The sequence below is a fragment of the Labeo rohita genome, chromosome 23 (assembly GCF_022985175.1).
Source record: "Labeo rohita strain BAU-BD-2019 chromosome 23, IGBB_LRoh.1.0, whole genome shotgun sequence".
NCBI lineage: Eukaryota > Metazoa > Chordata > Actinopteri > Cypriniformes > Cyprinidae > Labeo > Labeo rohita.
Window position 1 is genome coordinate 18,233,285 of NC_066891.1, and position 19,872 is coordinate 18,253,156.

Consider the following 19,872-nt stretch of genomic DNA (forward strand, 5'->3'; position numbering starts at 1 on the left):
TAACTTTGAGAACTAAAGCTGATGACACAGGGCTACTTTCTCACTTTTTGAGCAAGGTTGCCGTCAATGGGCAGACAAAAGGGTGCACGACTGATTTAAATCAACCAGAAATGTGTTACTCATTCAATACCCCGTGTATCATAGACTGAGAGAAATCTTATGAACATCCTAACAAGACTAATCAAGACTGAAGCTTTTTCAGCAGCCAATCACCCTGTGTCCTCTACTAAAATCAGAAACCTTCTGAAGATCCTGACCCATTTAGCACAACTAGCTTACAATAAAAACAGCACTGTTAGATATCATAGGGCGTAGGCTACATGCATTTATTTATATTTATTTATTTTATCTCTCAAAGTAGCCTATCCTGGATAATAATTGAAATGTTGACACTGAAAACTGGCGTAATGGATGGTTAAAATCCAGCTTTGCCGACACAGGAATAGCCTACATTTTAAAATATATTAAAATAATTTAATTTTAATTGCAGATGCATAGTAAAATTTTACGATAATTCAATTTTTACTGTATTTTTGATCAAATAAATGTATTGGTGAGACTTCTTTCAAAAACATACATTTTACTGACCCCAAACCTTTGAACCATTTTCGTGTATATTATGAGCACCTTGTCTACACCGGACAGTTGTCGCGTCGCGCCGCAGCATCTTGAGGCGGTCTACACTGGACGGGACAAAGCGACCAATGCGAATTATTTTAATTTTGTGTCAGTACGTCATAAATAGAATGAGGCATCAGTTTACTGTCGGTAATTTGTCGTGTCGCACCGCGCCGCATCCAGTGTAGACAGCATCACTGGTTTTAATGGGTTCTATAGTATTTTGTCGCGTCCGGTGTTATGCTTGTATTGCACACTTTATTTTTTAATCTGGATTTATTACCCATGTCTAATAGAAGCAGTGATTACCATGACCATGAAGTAGTTAACCGCAGTAAAGATAGTTTGCGGTTTGATATTCGGATTTCTTTTGGCTATAAATACACAACGCGCTGTCATAAACATGCAAATAATCCCGAATGTGGTTCTCCATGATTTGTGAATTCTGGTGATGATGTGCCTTTTGGCCGAAATTTTATTTTATTTTTTCGACTCTTAATTTTATAATGCTTATAGCCCCGAAAGTTGGAAACTTAGCAGACTGAAACCAGTGTCATGTGAACCAGCTTGATCTGTGAATTTTTTCACAGCAAAGCTCTTGTCCGTAACCCCCTTGGTAAGTCCGCTATAGTAAGGAATGTGAAAAATATGCGCTCTTCATGTTTAACGTATTTTGCCATTAAACACGCAGACTGCTCAAATACAAAAACATTGTTTTTAAGTCAAACTCGATTTGTGAAAACTTTCACAATCGCTATTTATTGCGTAACAGTGTTCCTAATGCTCTGCTCTCTTTTTCTTCTATCAGTACTGGTCAGCTGACCCTTCCCTGAGTCATATTATTCACTATTCTGATCTGTGAAAACTTTCACAGTTCAGTATTGGTCAGCTGACCCTTCCCTGAGTCATATTATTCACTATTCTGATCTGTGAAAACTTTCACAGTTCAGTACTGGTCAGCTGACCCTTCCCTGAGTCATATTATTCACTATTCTGATCTGTGAAAACTTTCACAGATCAGTACTGGTCAGCTGACCCTTCCCTGAGTCATATAAATCACTATTCTGATCTGTGAAAACTTTCACAGTTCAGTACTGGTCAGCTGACCCTTCCCTGAGTCATATTATTCACTATTCTGATCTGTGAAAACTTTCACAGTTCAGTATTGGTCAGCTGACCCTTCCCGAGTCATATTATTCACTATTCTGATCTGTGAAAACTTTCACAGTTCAGTACTGGTCAGCTGACCCTTCCCTGAGTCATATTATTCACTATTCTGATCTGTGAAAACTTTCACAGTTCAGTATTGGTCAGCTGACCCTTCCCTGAGTCATATTATTCACTATTCTGATCTGTGAAAACTTTCACAGTTCAGTACTGGTCAGCTGACCCTTCCCTGAGTCACTAACATCACTATTCTGATCTGTGAAAATATTCACAGGTCAGTACTGGTCAGCTGGCCCTTTCCTGAGTCATATTAATCACTATTCTGATCTGTGAAAACTTTCACAGTTCAGTATTGGTCAGCTGACCCTTCCCTGAGTCATATTATTCACTATTCTGATCTGTGAAAACTTTCACAGTTCAGTACTGGTCAACTGACCCTTCCCTGAGTCACTAACATCACTATTCTGATCTGTGAAAACTTTCACAGTTCAGTACTGGTCAGCTGACCCTTCCTTGAGTCATATAAATCACTATTCTGATCTGTGAAAACTTTCACAGGTCAGTATTGGTCAGCTGACTCTTTCCTGGGTCACTAACATCACTGTTCTGATCTGTGAACATTTTCACAGGTCAGTACTGGTCAGCTGAACATTCCCTGAGTCAGTAACATCACTATTTTAATCTGTGAAAAAATTCACAGTTCAATTTGGGTCAGAATAGTGATGTACATGAGTCAGGAAATGGTCAGCTGACCAGTACTGAACTGTGAAAGTTTTCACAGATCAGAATAGTGATTAATATGACTCAGGGAAGGGTCAGCTGACCAGTACTGAACTGTGAAAGTTTTCACAGATCAGAATAGTGAATAATATGACTCAGGGAAGGGTCAGCTGACCAATACTGAACTGTGAAAGTTTTCACAGATCAGAATAGTGATTAATATGACTCAGGAAAGGGCCAGCTGACCAATACTGAACTGTGAAAGTTTTCACAGATCAGAATAGTGATGTTAGTGACTCACAGAAGGGTCAGCTGACCAGTACTGAATTGTGAAAGTTTTCACAGATCAGAATAGTGATTAATATGACTACGGGAAGGGTCAGCTGACCAGTACTAACCTGTGAAAGTTTTCACAGATCAAAATAGTGATTTATATGACTCAGGGAAGGGTCAGCTGACCAATACTGAACTGTGAAAGTTTTCACAGATCAGAATAGTGAATAATATGACTCAGGGAAGGGTCAGTTGACCAGTACTGAACTGTGAAAGTTTTCACAGATCAGAATAGTGAATAATATGACTCAGGGAAGGGTCAGCTGACCAATACTGAACTGTGAAAGTTTTCACAGATCAGAATAGTGAATAATATGACTCAGGGAAGGGTCAGCTGACCAGTACTGATAGAAGAAAAAGAGAGCAGAGCATTAGGAACACTGTTACGCAATAAATAGCGATTGTGAAAGTTTTCACAAATCGAGTTTGACTTAAAAACAATGTTTTTGTATTTGAGCAGTCTGCGTGTTTAATGGCAAAATACGTTAAACATGAAGAGCGCATATTTTTCACATTCCTTACTATAGCGGACTTACCAAGGGGGTTACGGACAAGAGCTTTGCTGTGAAAAAATTCACAGATCAAGCTGGTTCACATGACACTGGTTTCAGTCTGCTAAGTTTCCAACTTTCGGGGCTATAAGCATTATAAAATTAAGAGTCGAAAAAATAAAATAAAATTTCGGCCAAAAGGCACATCATCACCAGAATTCACAAATCATGGAGAACCACATTCGGGATTATTTGCATGTTTATGACAGCGCGTTGTGTATTTATAGCCAAAAGAAATCCGAATATCAAACCGCAAACTATCTTTACTGCGGTAATGAGTTAAATCTCTTGCAAAGTAATTTCTGGACATAATTTTGTTTTTACGAAACACAACGAAGAACAACAATTTCCTTCATGTCTTATATTATGGAACATTCTTGTGATGAATAACTAGGCTATACTACAATCTTTACAAAATTATATAATTTATGACAACAGTTTTTTCGTTTGTTTAGTAGAATAACTAAATTCAAAGAGAAACATCTTGCAAACAAAACAAAAATACCTGCACATACACTATACCATTTAAAATCTTGGGATTATTTTTCATGTTTTTCAAAGACGTTTCTTATGCGCACAGAGGCTGCAAATATTTAATTAAAAATAAAGTAAAACAGTAATATTATATAGCTATTATATACATTATATAGCCATTTTCTATCTGAAAATTAAATTTATTTATATGATGGTAAAGCTGAATTTTCAGCATCATTACTTTAGTCTTCAGTGTCACATGAGCTTTCAGAAATCATTCTAATATGATGATTGGTGTTCAAGAAACACTAATATCAGTGTTGAAAACTACTTATTATGTAGGTATGTCTAGCATTTATATATAATCTGGTTGTAGTAAGAATGAAACCTACAAAATATTACTGACTTCAATAAAACATTAGTGTTAATTGCAGACAAGACTACTTCAAATGTTACATGTGACAAAACTTATATATAACAATAACAAACAAAAAAAACCCTTAAAAAAATTACTTTTAGATAAAGATTAATAATAAGAGACTGTTGCAACACAATAACTTACAGCAAAATTTGCATATTTATGATTATCCATGAATGAATATAAAGCATAATGACATAAACTTTCTGTCACCACTGATTCACATGTATGTTTCATCTCTAGTGTACAGTACATGGACCAGAGACTTCTCGTTTTATTCTAGCCCTCAGTTTGCGCAGTTCTACGTGGCTGCTGTCCACTTTCAGCCCCGTCTCAGTCAGAAGCCAAGCTCTGTCAAGTTTCTGCTGCCCGTAGTTCTGCAGGGCGAAGCGCAGAAACATTTCGGCGAGGCGTTGTGTTCCCAGACCAGCCTCCACACACAGCAGAGCCTGTTCCTCATGCAGGTCCAGGGCTTGAGAAAAATCCTGTAAGCCAGTCTCTTCTTGGGAACACAACAAGTGACTACGGCCTCTGCGGCAAAGGTCCTCTGCCCAAACCCTTTGCTCCTCTCTCCCATCTGCATTGTGACCCTGGATGACCTTATTCAGATCAGACACCGCCCTCTCATGGAGGCCCAGGTGGGCCAGACAAGCTGCACGCTGCCTGAGGTACTGAAGCTTCATCTCAGTGACCGCTCGCACTGCTAGTGTAAGAAGGGCTAAAGCCTGCTCCCATTGACCACTTTCAGAAACACTGCTGGCCTGCTGCGAAGCTGCCTAGAAGCACAAAATCACTTTATTAGCCAGAGTTTAATTTATGAATTTTATTAAAGGATTAGTTTACTTCCAGAATAAAAATTTCCTAATTTACTCTCCGCCATGTCATCCCAGATGTTCATGTCATTCTTTCTTCAGTTGATTTTTCAGAATTTTTCTCCATATAGTGGACTTTAATGGGATCATCAGGTTGAAGGTCCAAACTGCAGTTTCAATGCAGCTTCAAAGTGCTCTACACGATCCCAGTCAAGAAATAAGAGTCTTACCTAGGGAAGCGATTGATCATTTTCAAAAATAAAAAAAAAGTATATACTTTTTAACCACAAATGCTCATCTTGCACTAGCTCTGCAATGTGAGTCTGTGACTTCACGCATTATGTAATCATGTCGGAAAAGTCACGAGAAGTTAGTTCTTTGTTTTTGTTTAAAAAGGTAGGGTAGGGCAAACAACTTCAAAATCATCTGACATGGTTGTTTTACCTTTTTTTTGACTATCTTTGCATGTTTGCTTTGTAAACACTGGGTTGGTACTTCCACTTACATCACACATGACCTTGCCAATGTGATTGCGTAATACGTGAAGTCCAACAAGTGCAAGCATTTGTGGTTAAAAAGTATATAAATTTCAATTTTTTTTTCAGAAAATGGACAATCGTTTCACTAGATAAGACCCTTATTCCTCAGCTGGGATCATGTAGAGCCCACTGAATCTGCATTGAAACTGCATCTTGAACCTTCAACCCATTTGGTCCCATTGAAGTCTACTATATGGAGGAAATTCAGAATATTTTCCTCAAAAACCTTAATTTCTTTTCGACTGAAGAAAGAAAGACATGAACACCTTGGATGACATGAGGGTGAGTAAATCATCAGGAAATTTTTATTCTGGAAGTGAACTAATCCTTTAATGTACTATTGATTACCTGCGCCAGGCGTTTCCTTTGAGCTGACTGAAGAAGAGTGATTAGAAAGTCTAGACTTTCTGGTTCTTTCTCAGCCACCACACTCAGATAGTTGGCTGCCACTTTGTAGTTCTGCTGCCAGGCATTCACAACACCCCACCTGGCCTTAGCTGCGGCATCTCGAGGCTCTTGACCGAACACCTGTTTCAGGTGTGCACCTGCAGCATTCACCTCCCCTTCACAAACATCAAACATACATTTTACATCAACATGGCCCAAATCCTTGAGTGCTATATGCTTTATAATATTCCCTACCTTTGGCAAGTAGTGTATCTATGTACAAAAGGTGCCATCTGGGTTCCCTGCAGTCAGTTTTCATTAACGCTCCACCAATTAAAAAGGCCTCTCGAAGGAGCTCCTCACGGCAAGGTACAGGGTTGGACGACAGAGTTTCTGATAGGCTGCTGCGACAGTGCTGACCCAACCATTCACTGACGAGTCTTCGTGCTTTGTCTTTAAGGGACAGCATGCTCTGGGTGACCTCCTCGGCTCCACACTGAAGGGCAACCAGTATGTCTAGTGTGCATTCCTGGTGAATTATTGATTTAGAGTGTCAGTTTACAAGCAGGGATAAATTATTTGGCACGCAAAAAGTATTCTTGTAACTTCATAAAATTACTCTTGAACCACTGATGTCACATGAACTACTTTATCGATGTCCTTACTACATCTCTGGGTCTTGAACGTGTCAGCTGCATTGCTGTCTATGCAGGGTCAGAAAGCTCTCGGATTTCATCAAAAATATCTTAATTTTTCTTCTGAAGATGAACGAGGGTCTTACAGGTTTGAAACAACATGTGGGTGAGTAATAAATGACAGAATTGTAATTTTTGGGTAAACAATCCCTTTAACATTAACCGAGGCTATTAAATGCTATAAAAGTTTGTTTATTGTCATTTCATGTTATCTATGCATCTTATCTTATTTTCATGTGTTACTAAGTTATGCAACATCTGCAAAAAACATGTTTTCATAAAATGAGGTGGTTCCCATAGGTGGAGGTCTTTGTTTGTGCTACCACACCTTCTGCTGATTCAGCATAAGATATGTGAATCCTCTTCCACACAAAGCTTGCACATAGTTTGGGTGTTCTTTAAGAATTGCAGTGAAGTCAAAGATAGCCGTCTTCCACTGGCCCAGCAGAGCATAACATCTTGCTCTCTCCAGCAGAGAATCTATTGCTCCACCACCTAAAGAATAATCAGTTAACTAAGTTAAGAAATACAAAATAGTGTTCTGAGTTACCTTCTTTTTTTAATATAATTTATGTCAAGATGATCATATGGGACCCTGGACCACACAACCAGTCATAAGTAGCACGGGTACATTTGTAGCAATAGCCAACAATACACTGTATGGGTCAAAATTATCGATTTTTCTGTTATGCCAAAAATCATCAGGATATTAAGTAAAGATCATGTTCCATGAAGATATTCAGTAAAATTTCATACTGTAAATATTTCAAATTTGATTTATGCATTGCTAAGAACTTCATTTGGACAACTTTAAAGGTGATTTCCTCAATATTTTGATTGTTTTGCACCCACAGATTCCAGATTTTCAAAAAGTTGTGTCTTGGCCAAATATTGTCCTATCCTAACAAACCATACATCAATGGAAATCTTATTTATTCATGATGTATAAATCTCAGTTTTAAAATATTTACCCTTATGACTGGTTTTGTGCTCCAGAGTCACATATGAGTTTACATAAGAGATTCTATAACGGAATCAATAACAGAAGCACGTAATTTGCAGAACTCAAAAGGAAACTGCTTTATTTTTTCCATAGAAACTGCGTCAATCAGATAGAATCAGTGGTGTGGTGTGAATTCCTGTTAGCACTTACACTTTTTCCTCTACATTTGACTATAAGAATTCTGTATTTTTCATAATGTACATTTATGTATTACTGTATGTGTCCTTGTTACCTGAAGCCATAATGGCAATCGACAAATAGGCCACAGCTTCCCTTATTGCACTTTCTGCTTGTTGGCCACAGAGTATACGTTTGGAAGCGGTGTGACAGTGTTTTTCTAGAAGTGCTCGGTCTTGTAGAGATGTTACAGATAGAAGGGGCCGCAGACAGCTGGTGTCTCCTGAAGTGATCAACTTCTTCAGTAGCTGTAAGAGACCAGAGAGATTACTTATTTTGACGATGTTAATTAATAATATATATATACATATTACTGGTGTCAAAATTGGAGCGTTAATGCAGGCGATTCATTTTTTTTTTTTTTCATTTTAACGCGTTAAAAATATTTACCCCACCCACACAACCACCAAAGAATTTCGTTTATTTAGACCCAGAACGTAATAATGAGCACATCAAGCGGATACTTTTCAGATGGGCACTCCAACGTCACCTCAGCACCAGACGCAAGTTAAGCGAGCGCAGAAACGGCCCGGTGACGATCGGAGCTTCAGTAGAATATCAGTGAACTGCAATCAGATGAGATGTTGTCTGGTTTATGTCAGTAAAAACGAATCTTCCTGTCCTGTCAGCCGTTACAGTGTGCTCGTAGCGCGTGCTCTTTAAGTGCACAAAGTGCACAAATATGCCAGCGTGCGTTGCATTAGGCTATAGCCTATTAATGCCCTGTATCATATTTAAACCCATATGAAACTACAAGTATGTAATTAGTCATAGTTATGTCGCCAGTTATGTCATGAAGTTACAAAAAAGGTAACTAAAGCTGCCTTAAAAACTGTGCATGTAATTGTTTATTGTTTAAAGGTCACATTTAAAGCAGTGTCAGATCCGTTTTAAGTTTAGCAGCGGCAGCTTTTATAGCAACAGCAGCCAAAATATCCTAATAACCAGCTGCTGTGATGTCTGTTAATCAAAGAACAAATAAAAAAGAGGAAATCAGTAACTTTTGTAGTTTTAAGCTTAATCTTTTATTCAATTTAGATTATAGTGTTTGATAACTTTATTAAATATGGCTATATTTTCTTGCACAGGTTGCTATATTAATAAATGTTAAATTAAAAGCTCCCAATAATACTGTAATATTGAATGGCTAGTCAATTGTTAAATATAAGGAAAAAAATCATAGAGACATCAGTTGGTATCAGTGATACTTGCCTTCAGTCATAAAAAAAAGATGGCATTAAACAAATACCAAAAATATACTTCCTTTATGTTGTTTCTACATTAATTTGAAGACTGAATGTGAAATTATTGCAATATAAAAGTATAATTAGAAATTGTAATGTTAGGTGGGATTGATCGTGATTAATTTCAGAAAAAAATGTGCGATTAATTCCTTTTTTTTTAATCGATTGACACTACTAATATATATATATATATATATATATATATATATATATATATATACAGTACTGTGCAAAAGTCTTAGGCCACTAGTATTTTCATCAGCTAAAAAATGGTTTAAAGTCAGTTAAAGTCAGTCTTTTGCTGTAGCGTGTCAGTAGGAAATATCAGTTTACATTTCTAAACATTCATTTTGCCATTAGTAATAATCTAGTGAGATTTTTGTGTGGAGCACAGGCTGTTGTCAGACTCCTTGTGCAAGCAGAAATCTGATCTCTCCATCATTCAATCCAGTCTTTCTTAAGAAACAGAAAAAACTGAGACAGACTAAATCCAGAAGACCTGTGGCAACATCTCCAAGATGCTTTAAGAGACCTATACCTACAAAGCTACAGTACTGTTAAAATTTTTAGGCAGTTAGGCACATAAAATGAGGATGCTGTCAAAAACAATGTCATAAATAGATTTTCTTTATCAATGAACTTCTATTAACTAAAATAAATCAGCATTTGATGATTGCCCTAGGTGTACTTGTGCATAGTTTTTCAGGTAGCTTTGCAGGTAGGTTACTTGAAACATCTTGGAGATGTTGAAACAGTTCTTCTGGATTTAGTCTGTTTCAGTTATTCTGTTTCTTCATGTAATTCCAGAGACAGACTGGATGATGGTGAGATCAGATCTCTGTGTGGAGCACTGGCTGTTGTCAGACAAAAATCTCACTAGATTATTACAATTAATGGCAAACAGAATGTTTGGAAAAGTAAACTGATGTTTCCTACTGACACACTACAGCAAAAGATAGAAATAACTTACTTTAAACATTTTTAGCTGGTGAAAATACTAGTGGCTTAAGACTTTTGCACAGTGCTATATATATATATATATATATATATATATATATATATATATATATATATATATATATATCTATATATGAAGAGTTCAGATGCAAAACCAGCTAAAAGCCGTCTCGGTCAAAAATGAGATAATGATACTGAGTGAATGCTCCTGACACATAGTCCACGTCCATCAAATACTTTTACTTCAAACTCGCTAAATTCCAGCCTCAGACCAATCAGAAATTAAAGTACTTACATAGAAACCTATACAAAGTAGCCAGAAAGAAATGCTTATTTTAAAGAAAAACATCAGATGGATTTAGAGGCTTTTGCATCTGAACTCTTCATATATATTTTTATCATAGAAACATTTTATGTGATTTAAATAAATCACATAAAAAAAGTGATTTTTAAAGGTGAACTGTAAGAAAATTATAATCTGGCACCTGATAGGCATCATAGAGGAAGCCTCGATGCAGCTGCAATATTGCAAGGCGTGCGAGAATCGGTGGCCGTGGGGCTGTGTGCTCAATGTTGAGAAGTAGACGGTAAGCCTCCTCAACACGACCCAACTGGTACAAAGCATCTGCTGTGAGAATCTGGGGTCCGTCAGCACCAGGTTGTAACTCCATTAAGAGAAGAGCGAGAGAGTGCACACCAACAGCAGACCTCAAAGGAAGCACAGTACACAGAATAAAATAGTGGCGTCTAGTCCTGCTCCTGTAGAGCCAAGATAGCTAAATTGATTGATAACTGCATTGATAACTGACTGTTGGAACAATTGCTATCGTGCTACAGTGTTTCAGTACTGCCACGCCCCTTGACAAAGCAGCAAGTTCTGTCTGCTCTGTTATAGTTAAGGATATATTAAGGTATAGCTGATGCTACAGTAGTATTGGGTCCTATTGTCAGCCTGCGAGATCACCAATACATGATATAATCGAGCTAATTTATTTAATTATTTACATAGTTTGTTTCATTTCCTGAAACCAGCTCCAGCATAAGGCTAAAAGCAGCCAAATGTTTTTAATATGACTTAATTTGTATTTAACATGACAACAATTGAATACAAACATTGTAAGTTAATAATTATAATGCTCACATTTCCTTAATTATTCAAAAAGCAGCTACAGAAAACTAGCCAAGAACATTAACATTATTAAAGAACAGCATCACTGATTAGCCTAGGCTAGTCTAATGCATGTTTATGCATTTTGAGAAACTGTGAAACTCCTTCAGTAGCTGCAGCATCATGATAATCGTCGGCATGTATACATCCTGCCAGGATGGCATCTAGCATTTCTTGTCTCTGCCAATTACAACCAAAAGCCGTACAATGTAGCATCGTATCAGTATTTTATTTTCCGAATTGTGTTGCAGTAAAATTTGAATCATTTGAAGAATTCTTTTTTCACTATAAAGAACCTTTTGTGCAATTAAAATTTTCCATAAATCTAATCAATGCAATCCATAATGGTAATAATATTGACTTGCTAAAAAAAAGACGCAGCATGACAAACAAGTTAAGAAACCCCCCGCAAATGTACCTCTGTTTGTTGTTTGTAGGACTCTCCTCATGCTCTGGATGTGCTCTAGGATTTGTGTCAGCTGTTTGCTCTTCAGTCCCCTCAAGCATGACTCTTCCCTGTTCCAGCAACACAGTGCACAGCAAACCACGGTAGTTCCAAGGCACCAGGCACCTAACAGTTACTGCAGTATCCTGCAGCTGTAATCGGCTAGCCGTAATGTAATCTAGAGCAGTAAGGTAGTGTGAGCCAGCCATCATACGCAGGATACCCCTACCACAGAGTGCACGGACACAGCTGGGTGGGTGAGGAGTATTATGCTCAATCACCGCTTGGAAATCCTCCAGAGCGCCTTTATGGTCTTCGGTGAAGAGTCGGGAATACCCTCTGAGCACTTGCACAGTGTTCTGGTAGCTCTGCTGGGCTGGAGCTGCAGCAGCGAGCTGGCAGCTTATGGAAAGGGCTTCTCTATGTTCCCCACGCAGGAGGAGGCAGTCTGCCAGACGCACCCGAAGTTCCCTGCCTCCTCCGTCCGACTCTAAGTGGCATAGAGCTTGCAGTTGAGCAATAACGGGATCCAAAAACTCCACTCCTTTTGAAGACCGAAGGTCAGGCCTCATAAGAACAGCCTCTCTGAACTCTGAGACACCCTTCTCAGCCTGTTGACGCAACTGGATGCGAGCAGCCAACCCTACACCGTTGTCCGAGAAAAGGCTCTGGAATTGCTGTCTCGCTGTGGCCGGATGAAGTGCAAAACCTTCACCTAGATCTTTGCAGACTTCTCTTGCTCGTCCTCCTGCTGAAAAATGAGCAGCTGCTCTGCCCACAAGTAAACAAGCTCTTTTCTCTGATGCCATTACATGTTCACCTAGTTTAAGAACCAACGACAAAGCTTCCACACTTTCTGTGAACTTTCCAGATGAAAACAAGACTGCTGCTTGAAGCTCTCTTACTTGGATGTCATCTGGTGAAATGGCAAGTAAAAACTCAACTGCTTTAGGTGCATCAATGTCTTTAGTTGCTTGTGTAGGACTCTGCCCCTTAGTATGGAGAATGGAATATCTTGGAGACATTTGCTGGTAAAAGGCTTTAATTAACAGCTCCACATGTTGAGTTTGCCGTTCTTTAACCAGTCTAACAGTTTCTGATTTGTTTCCACGAAAGGCCTGCAGATAAAGCTGAGGACCTTTGGGATTTTGTGCATCAGAGAGCAAGCAGGCCAGAGCTCTAGTGAGCTCCAGAATTAACCGTGTGCGACCCTCAGGTTGAGGCATTTGTTTTCCCTCTAGAAGAGCTGAACACCGTGTAAAGATCTCATCTGAGGCATGACCTGTCCCCTGCAGGACAGACTCCATTTTATAAAGAGAAGCAGACACATTGTTGGGGCATAATGTAGATAGAAATACAGCAACAAGACCTTTGCTGAGGCCCTCAGTGGAGTGGCATGAAACACCATCAAGCCAGGCCTCCAGCGTTGAGATCACCTCCTCTAAATGACCTGCGTTAAGGCCACGCATGTGTCCTACAGTGGATCCGGCATTATTTCCAAAAGCACGGGTGTACAGAGTGGCAGCTCTGCCAGGGTCCCCAGAGAGCAATATTTTGTCACCCTCTCTGCACAGTTCAGCTGCTCCTTTATGCATGCCATTCATCTCCCTTCTCTTAATGCTATTTACATTTGGGTAACATTTCCTCCACAAGGGTCCTCAGAGACCTCTGAAAGAATTTGAAAGCACAGTATTAAAATACATAATCTGACTCTTGGCTGTGTTAAAAGGATAGTTCCCCCAAAAATTAAAATTCCAAAGGCGTAAGACCTTTGTTCATGTTTGAAACGCAAATGAAGATATTTTTGATAGCTCTCATATTTCTTCAGAAATATCTTAATTTGTCTTCTGAAGATGAACAAAGGTCTTACATGTTCGTTAGGACATGAGGGTGCGTAGTTAATGACAGAATTTTCATTTCTGATTGAACTATCCCTTTAATAACATGCAAAAAATACACTGAATATATTTTGCATAGATAAATGGCACTATGTAGTTGTTTTAACATTGCTTCATTTTACTAGTGTTTCTTGTTTAATGTAGAATGATTAGTATATTTTTCCATTTTAGTAACAATTCATTAGACACTAGTACTTATTCCAGTAATGACTAGTAGGCTCTCTATTAAGTTACTCAGTCTGTTTGTACTAGTGTAATCATTAGGTACTTGTTTCCTAATATCTATTTCAGCATTACTAGTACTCATTTACTAGATCTAATCATTTTTAAGTAGAAACACTAGTATCTTTTCCATGTATTACTAGTAACATTTCTTAAACATATTTTCTTTTGGTACACTGCCCTCCAAAAGTTTGGAAACACCCTTGGCAAAGTATGGTTTTGGACAATATCAGCATAAATCCTTATCATTTTTTTTGGTGCAAATACATTAAAGTAACTTGATGTTATCATTGAAGACCAGCAATAATAATTTTCATTTTGATTACATAATAATGGCAATATATACATGTCAAAGTCAGACATGCCTCTTTTGCCAGGTGTGATGCCTGGTTACTGGTTTAAACTTGGCCCAGGTTTTTGAAAGATTTTTGGGTCAGCACACCTTAATAGCTTCAACAATTGATTGCCAATTAGGTTTAGAATACAATGAATTATGCAGAGCTGTAATAGCTGCTAATGATGGATATTTTGATGAATCGAAAATTTAAGTTTTTTCTATGTATAAACTGTTTATGTAATAAAATATGTTTTCGTAGTTTGTATTGTCCCTTACCAGTGCAAAATTATCACAAATTAAAAAGGATTCATGGCAATATTGTCCAAAACCCCACTTTTCTAGGGCGTTTCCAAACTTTTGGAGGGCAGTGTATAATAGTCAAGCTAATTTATAGTTCAATTACAGATCTTAATGGCAGAATAAAATTACTAGTCACTAGTTACTTGTCACAGTTCGGATAGTGACTAGCAGCGAATAAACAGGTACTAATAAACAGAGCTGGGTAGAAACTGATTACATGTAATCTGGATTACGTAATCAAATTTTAAAAAAATTAAGTACTTGTAATCAGATTAAATTACATTTTAAAATACTTGTAATCAGACTACAGTTACTTTTTCATTGATTACATGATTACATGTTATTCACACAATAGCAATAAATTATTAATAACTTACTCATTCTCCCTAATTCCTCTTTCACTTTTTTTGTCATCTTTCACCTAATATATGTTCTTCAAGTACACCTGAGATTTTAAAATAAATGTAATAGTTAAGTGTCATTTTTGAATGTTCATGGTTCTCTGACGTTGGTTAATGCTCACATGACATGCACACATTTTAATTTTACAATTTATGATTTAAATAATGATTAGCTTTTCATTAAACTCACATACCTGCTGCAGTTCCTTTGCGAACCCAAGGTTGCACTTCATGTTGAATGGAATATATTTTAATATATATATATATTATCAGTAAAAATATATATATATATATATATATATATAGCATTTTTTAGCTGATGAAAATACTAGTGGCCTAAGACTTTTGCACAGTACTGTATATATATATATACAGTACTGTGCAAAAGTCTTAGGCCACTAGTATTTTCATCAGCTAAAAAATGGTTTAAAGTCAGTTAAAGTCGGTCTTTTGCTGTAGTGTGTCAGTAGCAAATATCAGATTACATTTCCAAACATTCCAGTAATAATCCAGTGAGATTTTTGTTTGCACAAGGAGTCTGACAACAGCGAGTGCTCCGCACGGAGATCTGATCTCATCATCATCCAGTCTGTCTGGAATAACATGAAGAAACAGAACAAACTCAGACAGACTAAATCCAGAAGAACTGTGACAAAGTCTCCAGGATGTTTCAAGAAACCTACATGCAAAGCTGCAGCACTGTTAAAAGTTGTAGGCACTTGTGTAAAAATGCTGTAAAATGAGGATGCTGTCATAAATAGATTTTTTTTATCAACTACCTTCTATTAACTAAATAAAATCAACATTTGGTGCGACCATTCTTTGCGTTTACAGCAGCTTTTGCCCTAGGTGCACGTGCGCAAAATTTTTCAGGTAGCTTTGCAGGTAGGTCTCTTGAAGCATCTTGGAGACGTTGCCACAGTTCTTCTGGATTTACTCTGTTTCAGTTTGTTCTGTGTCTTCATGTCATTCCAGGAAGACTGGATGATGATGAGATTAGATCAGTGTGGAGCAATGGCTGTTGTCAGACTCCTTGTGCAAACAAAAATCTCACTAGATTATTACAATTAATGGCAAACAGAATGTTTGGAAATGTAAACCGATATTTTTTACTGACACACTACAGCAAAAGATAGAAATAACTTACTTTAAACCATTTTTTAGCTGGTGAAAATACTAGTGGCCTAAAACTTTTGCACAGTACTGTGTATACACACACACACACACACACACATATATATAAAGAACAATTAATTATTTTTTAAGTAATTAAAAACAAGCACTAGTATGAAAACAACAGCAATTAATGTTAAAACGGCGACCAGCAAACAGTCGTTTAAAACAGATAACAATTTTCTGTCCAGTATAAGATCATATACACCTCGTGATGATGGTTTTACTCACCTCTCTGTGTGAGTTTGAGGGTACCGTCCACGCACATTCAGTCGACCTTCTGTCTTAAGCAAGTTAAACATTGTGTTATGAGATGTACCGCATATTAAACACTTCAGATAAAACACAGGTGAATGTTCCTACTGTTTAGTCCAAAACAACTGTCAAAAGATGCGACTGTCTGGGTAAAAAAAAAAAAGAAGCGCTTGCTGAAACACAATATGCCGACCCCATAAGTGAAAGACGATAGGAAGACGAAACATAAAAGAAAACACTTTAACATAAAGAAAAGAGAACATTTAAAAGCGTTAAGGAGCTAGTATTAGGAACAACGACGAATTTATACGTATCTGTCCAGACGCTCGCTTGTTCTCTCATAAACATACTAATAATTATTTATGCCAAAGTTACACAACGCGTCGGTCTTAATGCAAAACTCGTAATAACAAAATGTAATAAAGTCGTCATGGTCTTTTTTCAGTCACCTGTTGCGCGACTTTGTTACATCCAAATTCCAAAAAGTTTGGCTCTAGGCAAACATACGCTGCATGCAGCATGTGTTCACTGGTTGCTATGGAAACGACCAACTCACCTAACAGTGTTGTGTTCTAAGAACATTTTCCTGACGTTTAAATTTCCTAAACATTACATTATAGAATCGTTATTTCCGAAAACTAAGGGAATGATTTAAATCGTTTTTTAAATATTTTGAAAACGCTCTGGTTAAACCTTCAAGACAACACCGCAGTAAAGATAGTTTGCGGTTTGATATTCGGATTTCTTTTGGCTATAAATACACAACGCGCTGTCACAAACATGCAAATAATCCCGAATGTGGTTCTCCATGATTTGTGAATTCTGGTGATGATGTGTCTTTTGGCCGAAATTTTATTTTATTTTTTCGACTCTTAATTTTATAATGCTTATAGCTCCGAAAGTTGGAAACTTAGCAGACTGAAACCAGTGTCATGTGAACCAGCTTGATCTGTGAATCTTTTCACAGTAAAGCTCTTGTCCGTAACCCCCTTGGTAAGTCCGCTATAGTAAGGAATGTGAAAAATATGCGCTCTTCATGTTTAACGTATTTTGCCATTAAACACGCAGACTGCTCAAATACAAAAACATTGTTTTTAAGTCAAACTCGATTTGTGAAAACTTTCACAATCGCTATTTATTGCGTAACAGTGTTCCTAATGCTCTGCTCTCTTTTTCTTCTATCAGTATTGGTCAGCTGACCCTTCCCTGAGTCATATTAATCACTATTGGTCAGCTGACCCTTTCCTGGGTCACTAACATCACTATTCTGATCTGTGAAAATGTTCACAGGTCAGTACTGGTCAGCTGACCCTTCCCTGAGTCATATTAATCACTATTCTGATCTGTGAAAACGTTCACAGTTCAGTATTGGTCAGCTGACCCTTTCCTGGGTCACTAACATCACTATTCTGATCTGTGAAAATGTTCACAGGTCAGTACTGGTCAGCTGGCCCTTCCCTAAATCACTAACATCACTATTCTGATCTGTGAAAATGTTCACAGGTCAGTACTGGTCAGCTGGCCCTTCCCTGAGTCATGTAAATCACTATTCTGATCTGTGAAAACTTTCACAGTTCAGTATTGGTCAGCTGACCCTTCCCTGGGTCACTAACATCACTATTCTGATCTGTGAAAACTTTCACAGTTCAGTACTGGTCCGCTGACCCTTCCTAGAGTCATGTAAATCACTATTCTGATCTGTAAAAAAACTTTCACAGTTCAGTATTGGTCAGCTGACCCTTTCCTGGGTCACTAACATCACTATTCTGATCTGTGAAAATGTTCACAGTTCAGTATTGGTCAGCTGACCCTTCCCTGAGTCAGTAACATCACTATTCCGATTTGTGAAAACTTTCACAGTTCAGTACTGGTCAGCTGGCCCTTTCCTGGGTCACTAACATCACTATTCCGATTTGTGAAAACTTTCACAGTTCAGTACTGGTCAGCTGACCCTTCCCTGAGTCATATTAATCTCAACTCTGATCTGTGAAAGCTTTCACAGTTCAGTACTGGTTTGTGAAAATTTTCACAGTTCAGTACTGGTCAGCTGACACTTCCCTGAGTCACTAACATCACTATTCTGATCTGTGAAAACCTTCACAGGTCAGTACTGGTCAGTTGGCCCTTCCGTGAGTCACGTACATCTCTATTCTGATCTGTGAAAACTTTCACAGTTCAGTACTGGTCAGCTGACCATTTCCTGATTCATGTACATCACTATTCTGACCCAAATTGAACTGTGAATTTTTTCACAGATTAAAATAGTGATGTTACTGACTCAGGGAATGTTCAGCTGACCAGTACTGACCTGTGAAAATGTCACAGATCAGAATAGTGATGTTAGTGACCCAGGAAAGAGTCAGCTGACCAATACTGACCTGTGAAAGTTTTCACAGATCAGAATAGTGATGTTAGTGACTTAGGGAAGCGTCAGCTGACCAGTACTGACCTGTGAAAGTTTTCACAGATCAGAATAGTGATTAATATGACTCAGGAAAGGGTCAGCTGACCAGTACTGAACTGTGAAAGTTTTCACAGATCAGAATAGTGATGTTAGTGACTTAGGGAAGCGTCAGCTGACCAGTACTGACCTGTGAAAGTTTTCACAGATCAGAATAGTGATGTTAGTGACCCAGGAAAGGGTCAGCTGACCAATACTGAACTGTGAAAGTTTTCACAGATCAGAATAGTGATGTTAGTGACTCAGGGAAGGGTCAGCTGACCAATACTGAACTGTGAAAGTTTTCACAGATCAGAATAGTGATTAATATGACTCAGGAAAGGGTCAGCTGACCAGTACTGAACTGTGAAAGTTTTCACAGATCAGAATAGTGATGTTAGTGACCCAGGGAAGGGTCAGCTGACCAATACTGAACTGTGTAAGGTTTCAGAGATCAGAATAGTGATTAATATGACTCAGGAAAGGGTCAGCTGACCAGTACTGACCTGTGAAAGTTTTCACAGATCAGAATAGTGATGTTAGTGACTTAGGGAAGCGTCAGCTGACCAGTACTGACCTGTGAAAGTTTTCACAGATCAGAATAGTGATTAATATGACTCAGGAAAGGGTCAGCTGACCAGTACTGAACTGTAAAAGTTTTCACAGATCAGAATAGTGATTAATATGACTCAGGAAAGGGTCAGCTGACCAGTACTGAACTGTGAAAGTTTTCACAGATCAGAATAGTGATGTTAGTGACCCAGGGAAGGGTCAGCTGACCAATACTGAACTGTGAAAGTTTTCACAGATCAGAATAGTGATTAATATGACTCAGGAAAGGGTCAGCTGACCAGTACTGAACTGTGAAAGTTTTCACAGATCAGAATAGTGATGTTAGTGACCCAGGGAAGGGTCAGCTGACCAATACTGAACTGTGTAAGGTTTCACAGATCAGAATAGTGATTAATATGACTCAGGAAAGGGTCAGCTGACCAGTACTGACCTGTGAAAGTTTTCACAGATCAGAATAGTGATGTTAGTGACTTAGGGAAGGGTCAGCTGACCAGTACTGAACTGTGAAAGTTTTCACAGATCAGAATAGTGATGTTAGTGACTTAGGGAAGGGTCAGCTGACCAA

The 19,872-nt window shown here is 38.1% G+C and overlaps 1 protein-coding gene and 1 long non-coding RNA gene across 5 annotated transcripts; both read right to left on the reverse strand.

The window, feature by feature from the left end:
* Positions 1-2,529: 2,529 nt before the first annotated feature.
* On the reverse strand, positions 2,530-19,852 carry LOC127154302 (uncharacterized). 3 transcript variants are annotated; one of them, XR_007825471.1, is made up of 4 exons: positions 19,738-19,852; positions 19,241-19,382; positions 18,744-18,956; positions 2,530-2,548 (listed from the first exon to the last, which is right to left on the reverse strand). It is a non-coding gene; the product is annotated as an uncharacterized LOC127154302 (long non-coding RNA). The 3 variants fall into 3 exon arrangements; XR_007825469.1 differs by lacking the exon at positions 2,530-2,548 and adding an exon at positions 2,563-2,619; XR_007825470.1 differs by lacking the exon at positions 2,530-2,548 and adding an exon at positions 2,594-2,619 and having other exon boundaries at positions 18,673-18,956.
* Positions 3,669-16,822, reverse strand: ttc34 (tetratricopeptide repeat domain 34). Of its 2 annotated transcripts, XM_051095740.1 has the most exons (9): positions 16,744-16,822; positions 16,271-16,439; positions 11,682-13,376; positions 10,581-10,803; positions 7,950-8,142; positions 7,043-7,209; positions 6,275-6,548; positions 5,981-6,195; positions 3,669-5,057 (listed from the first exon to the last, which is right to left on the reverse strand). In XM_051095740.1, the coding sequence occupies exons 3-9, from the start codon at positions 13,310-13,312 to the stop codon at positions 4,521-4,523; spliced, it is 3,240 nt and encodes a 1,079-aa protein (XP_050951697.1). In that variant the 5' UTR covers positions 13,313-13,376; positions 16,271-16,439; positions 16,744-16,822; the 3' UTR covers positions 3,669-4,520. The 2 variants fall into 2 exon arrangements, with proteins under 2 accessions (XP_050951697.1, XP_050951696.1); XM_051095739.1 differs by having other exon boundaries at positions 16,271-16,807.
* Positions 19,853-19,872: the final 20 nt, after the last annotated feature.

Excerpts from the sequence above, each read along its gene's own strand:
- ttc34 (XM_051095740.1), bottom strand. The coding sequence starts at position 13,312 with ATGAATGGCATGCATAAAGGAGCAGCTGAACTGTGCAGAGAGGGTGAC. Across the intron at positions 6,196-6,274 it reads AGATACACTACTTGCCAAAG|GGGAGGTGAATGCTGCAGGT; the intron begins GTAGGGAATATT and ends ATGTTTGTGAAG. Across the intron at positions 5,058-5,980 it reads AAAGGAAACGCCTGGCGCAG|GCAGCTTCGCAGCAGGCCAG; the intron begins GTAATCAATAGT and ends TTGTGCTTCTAG.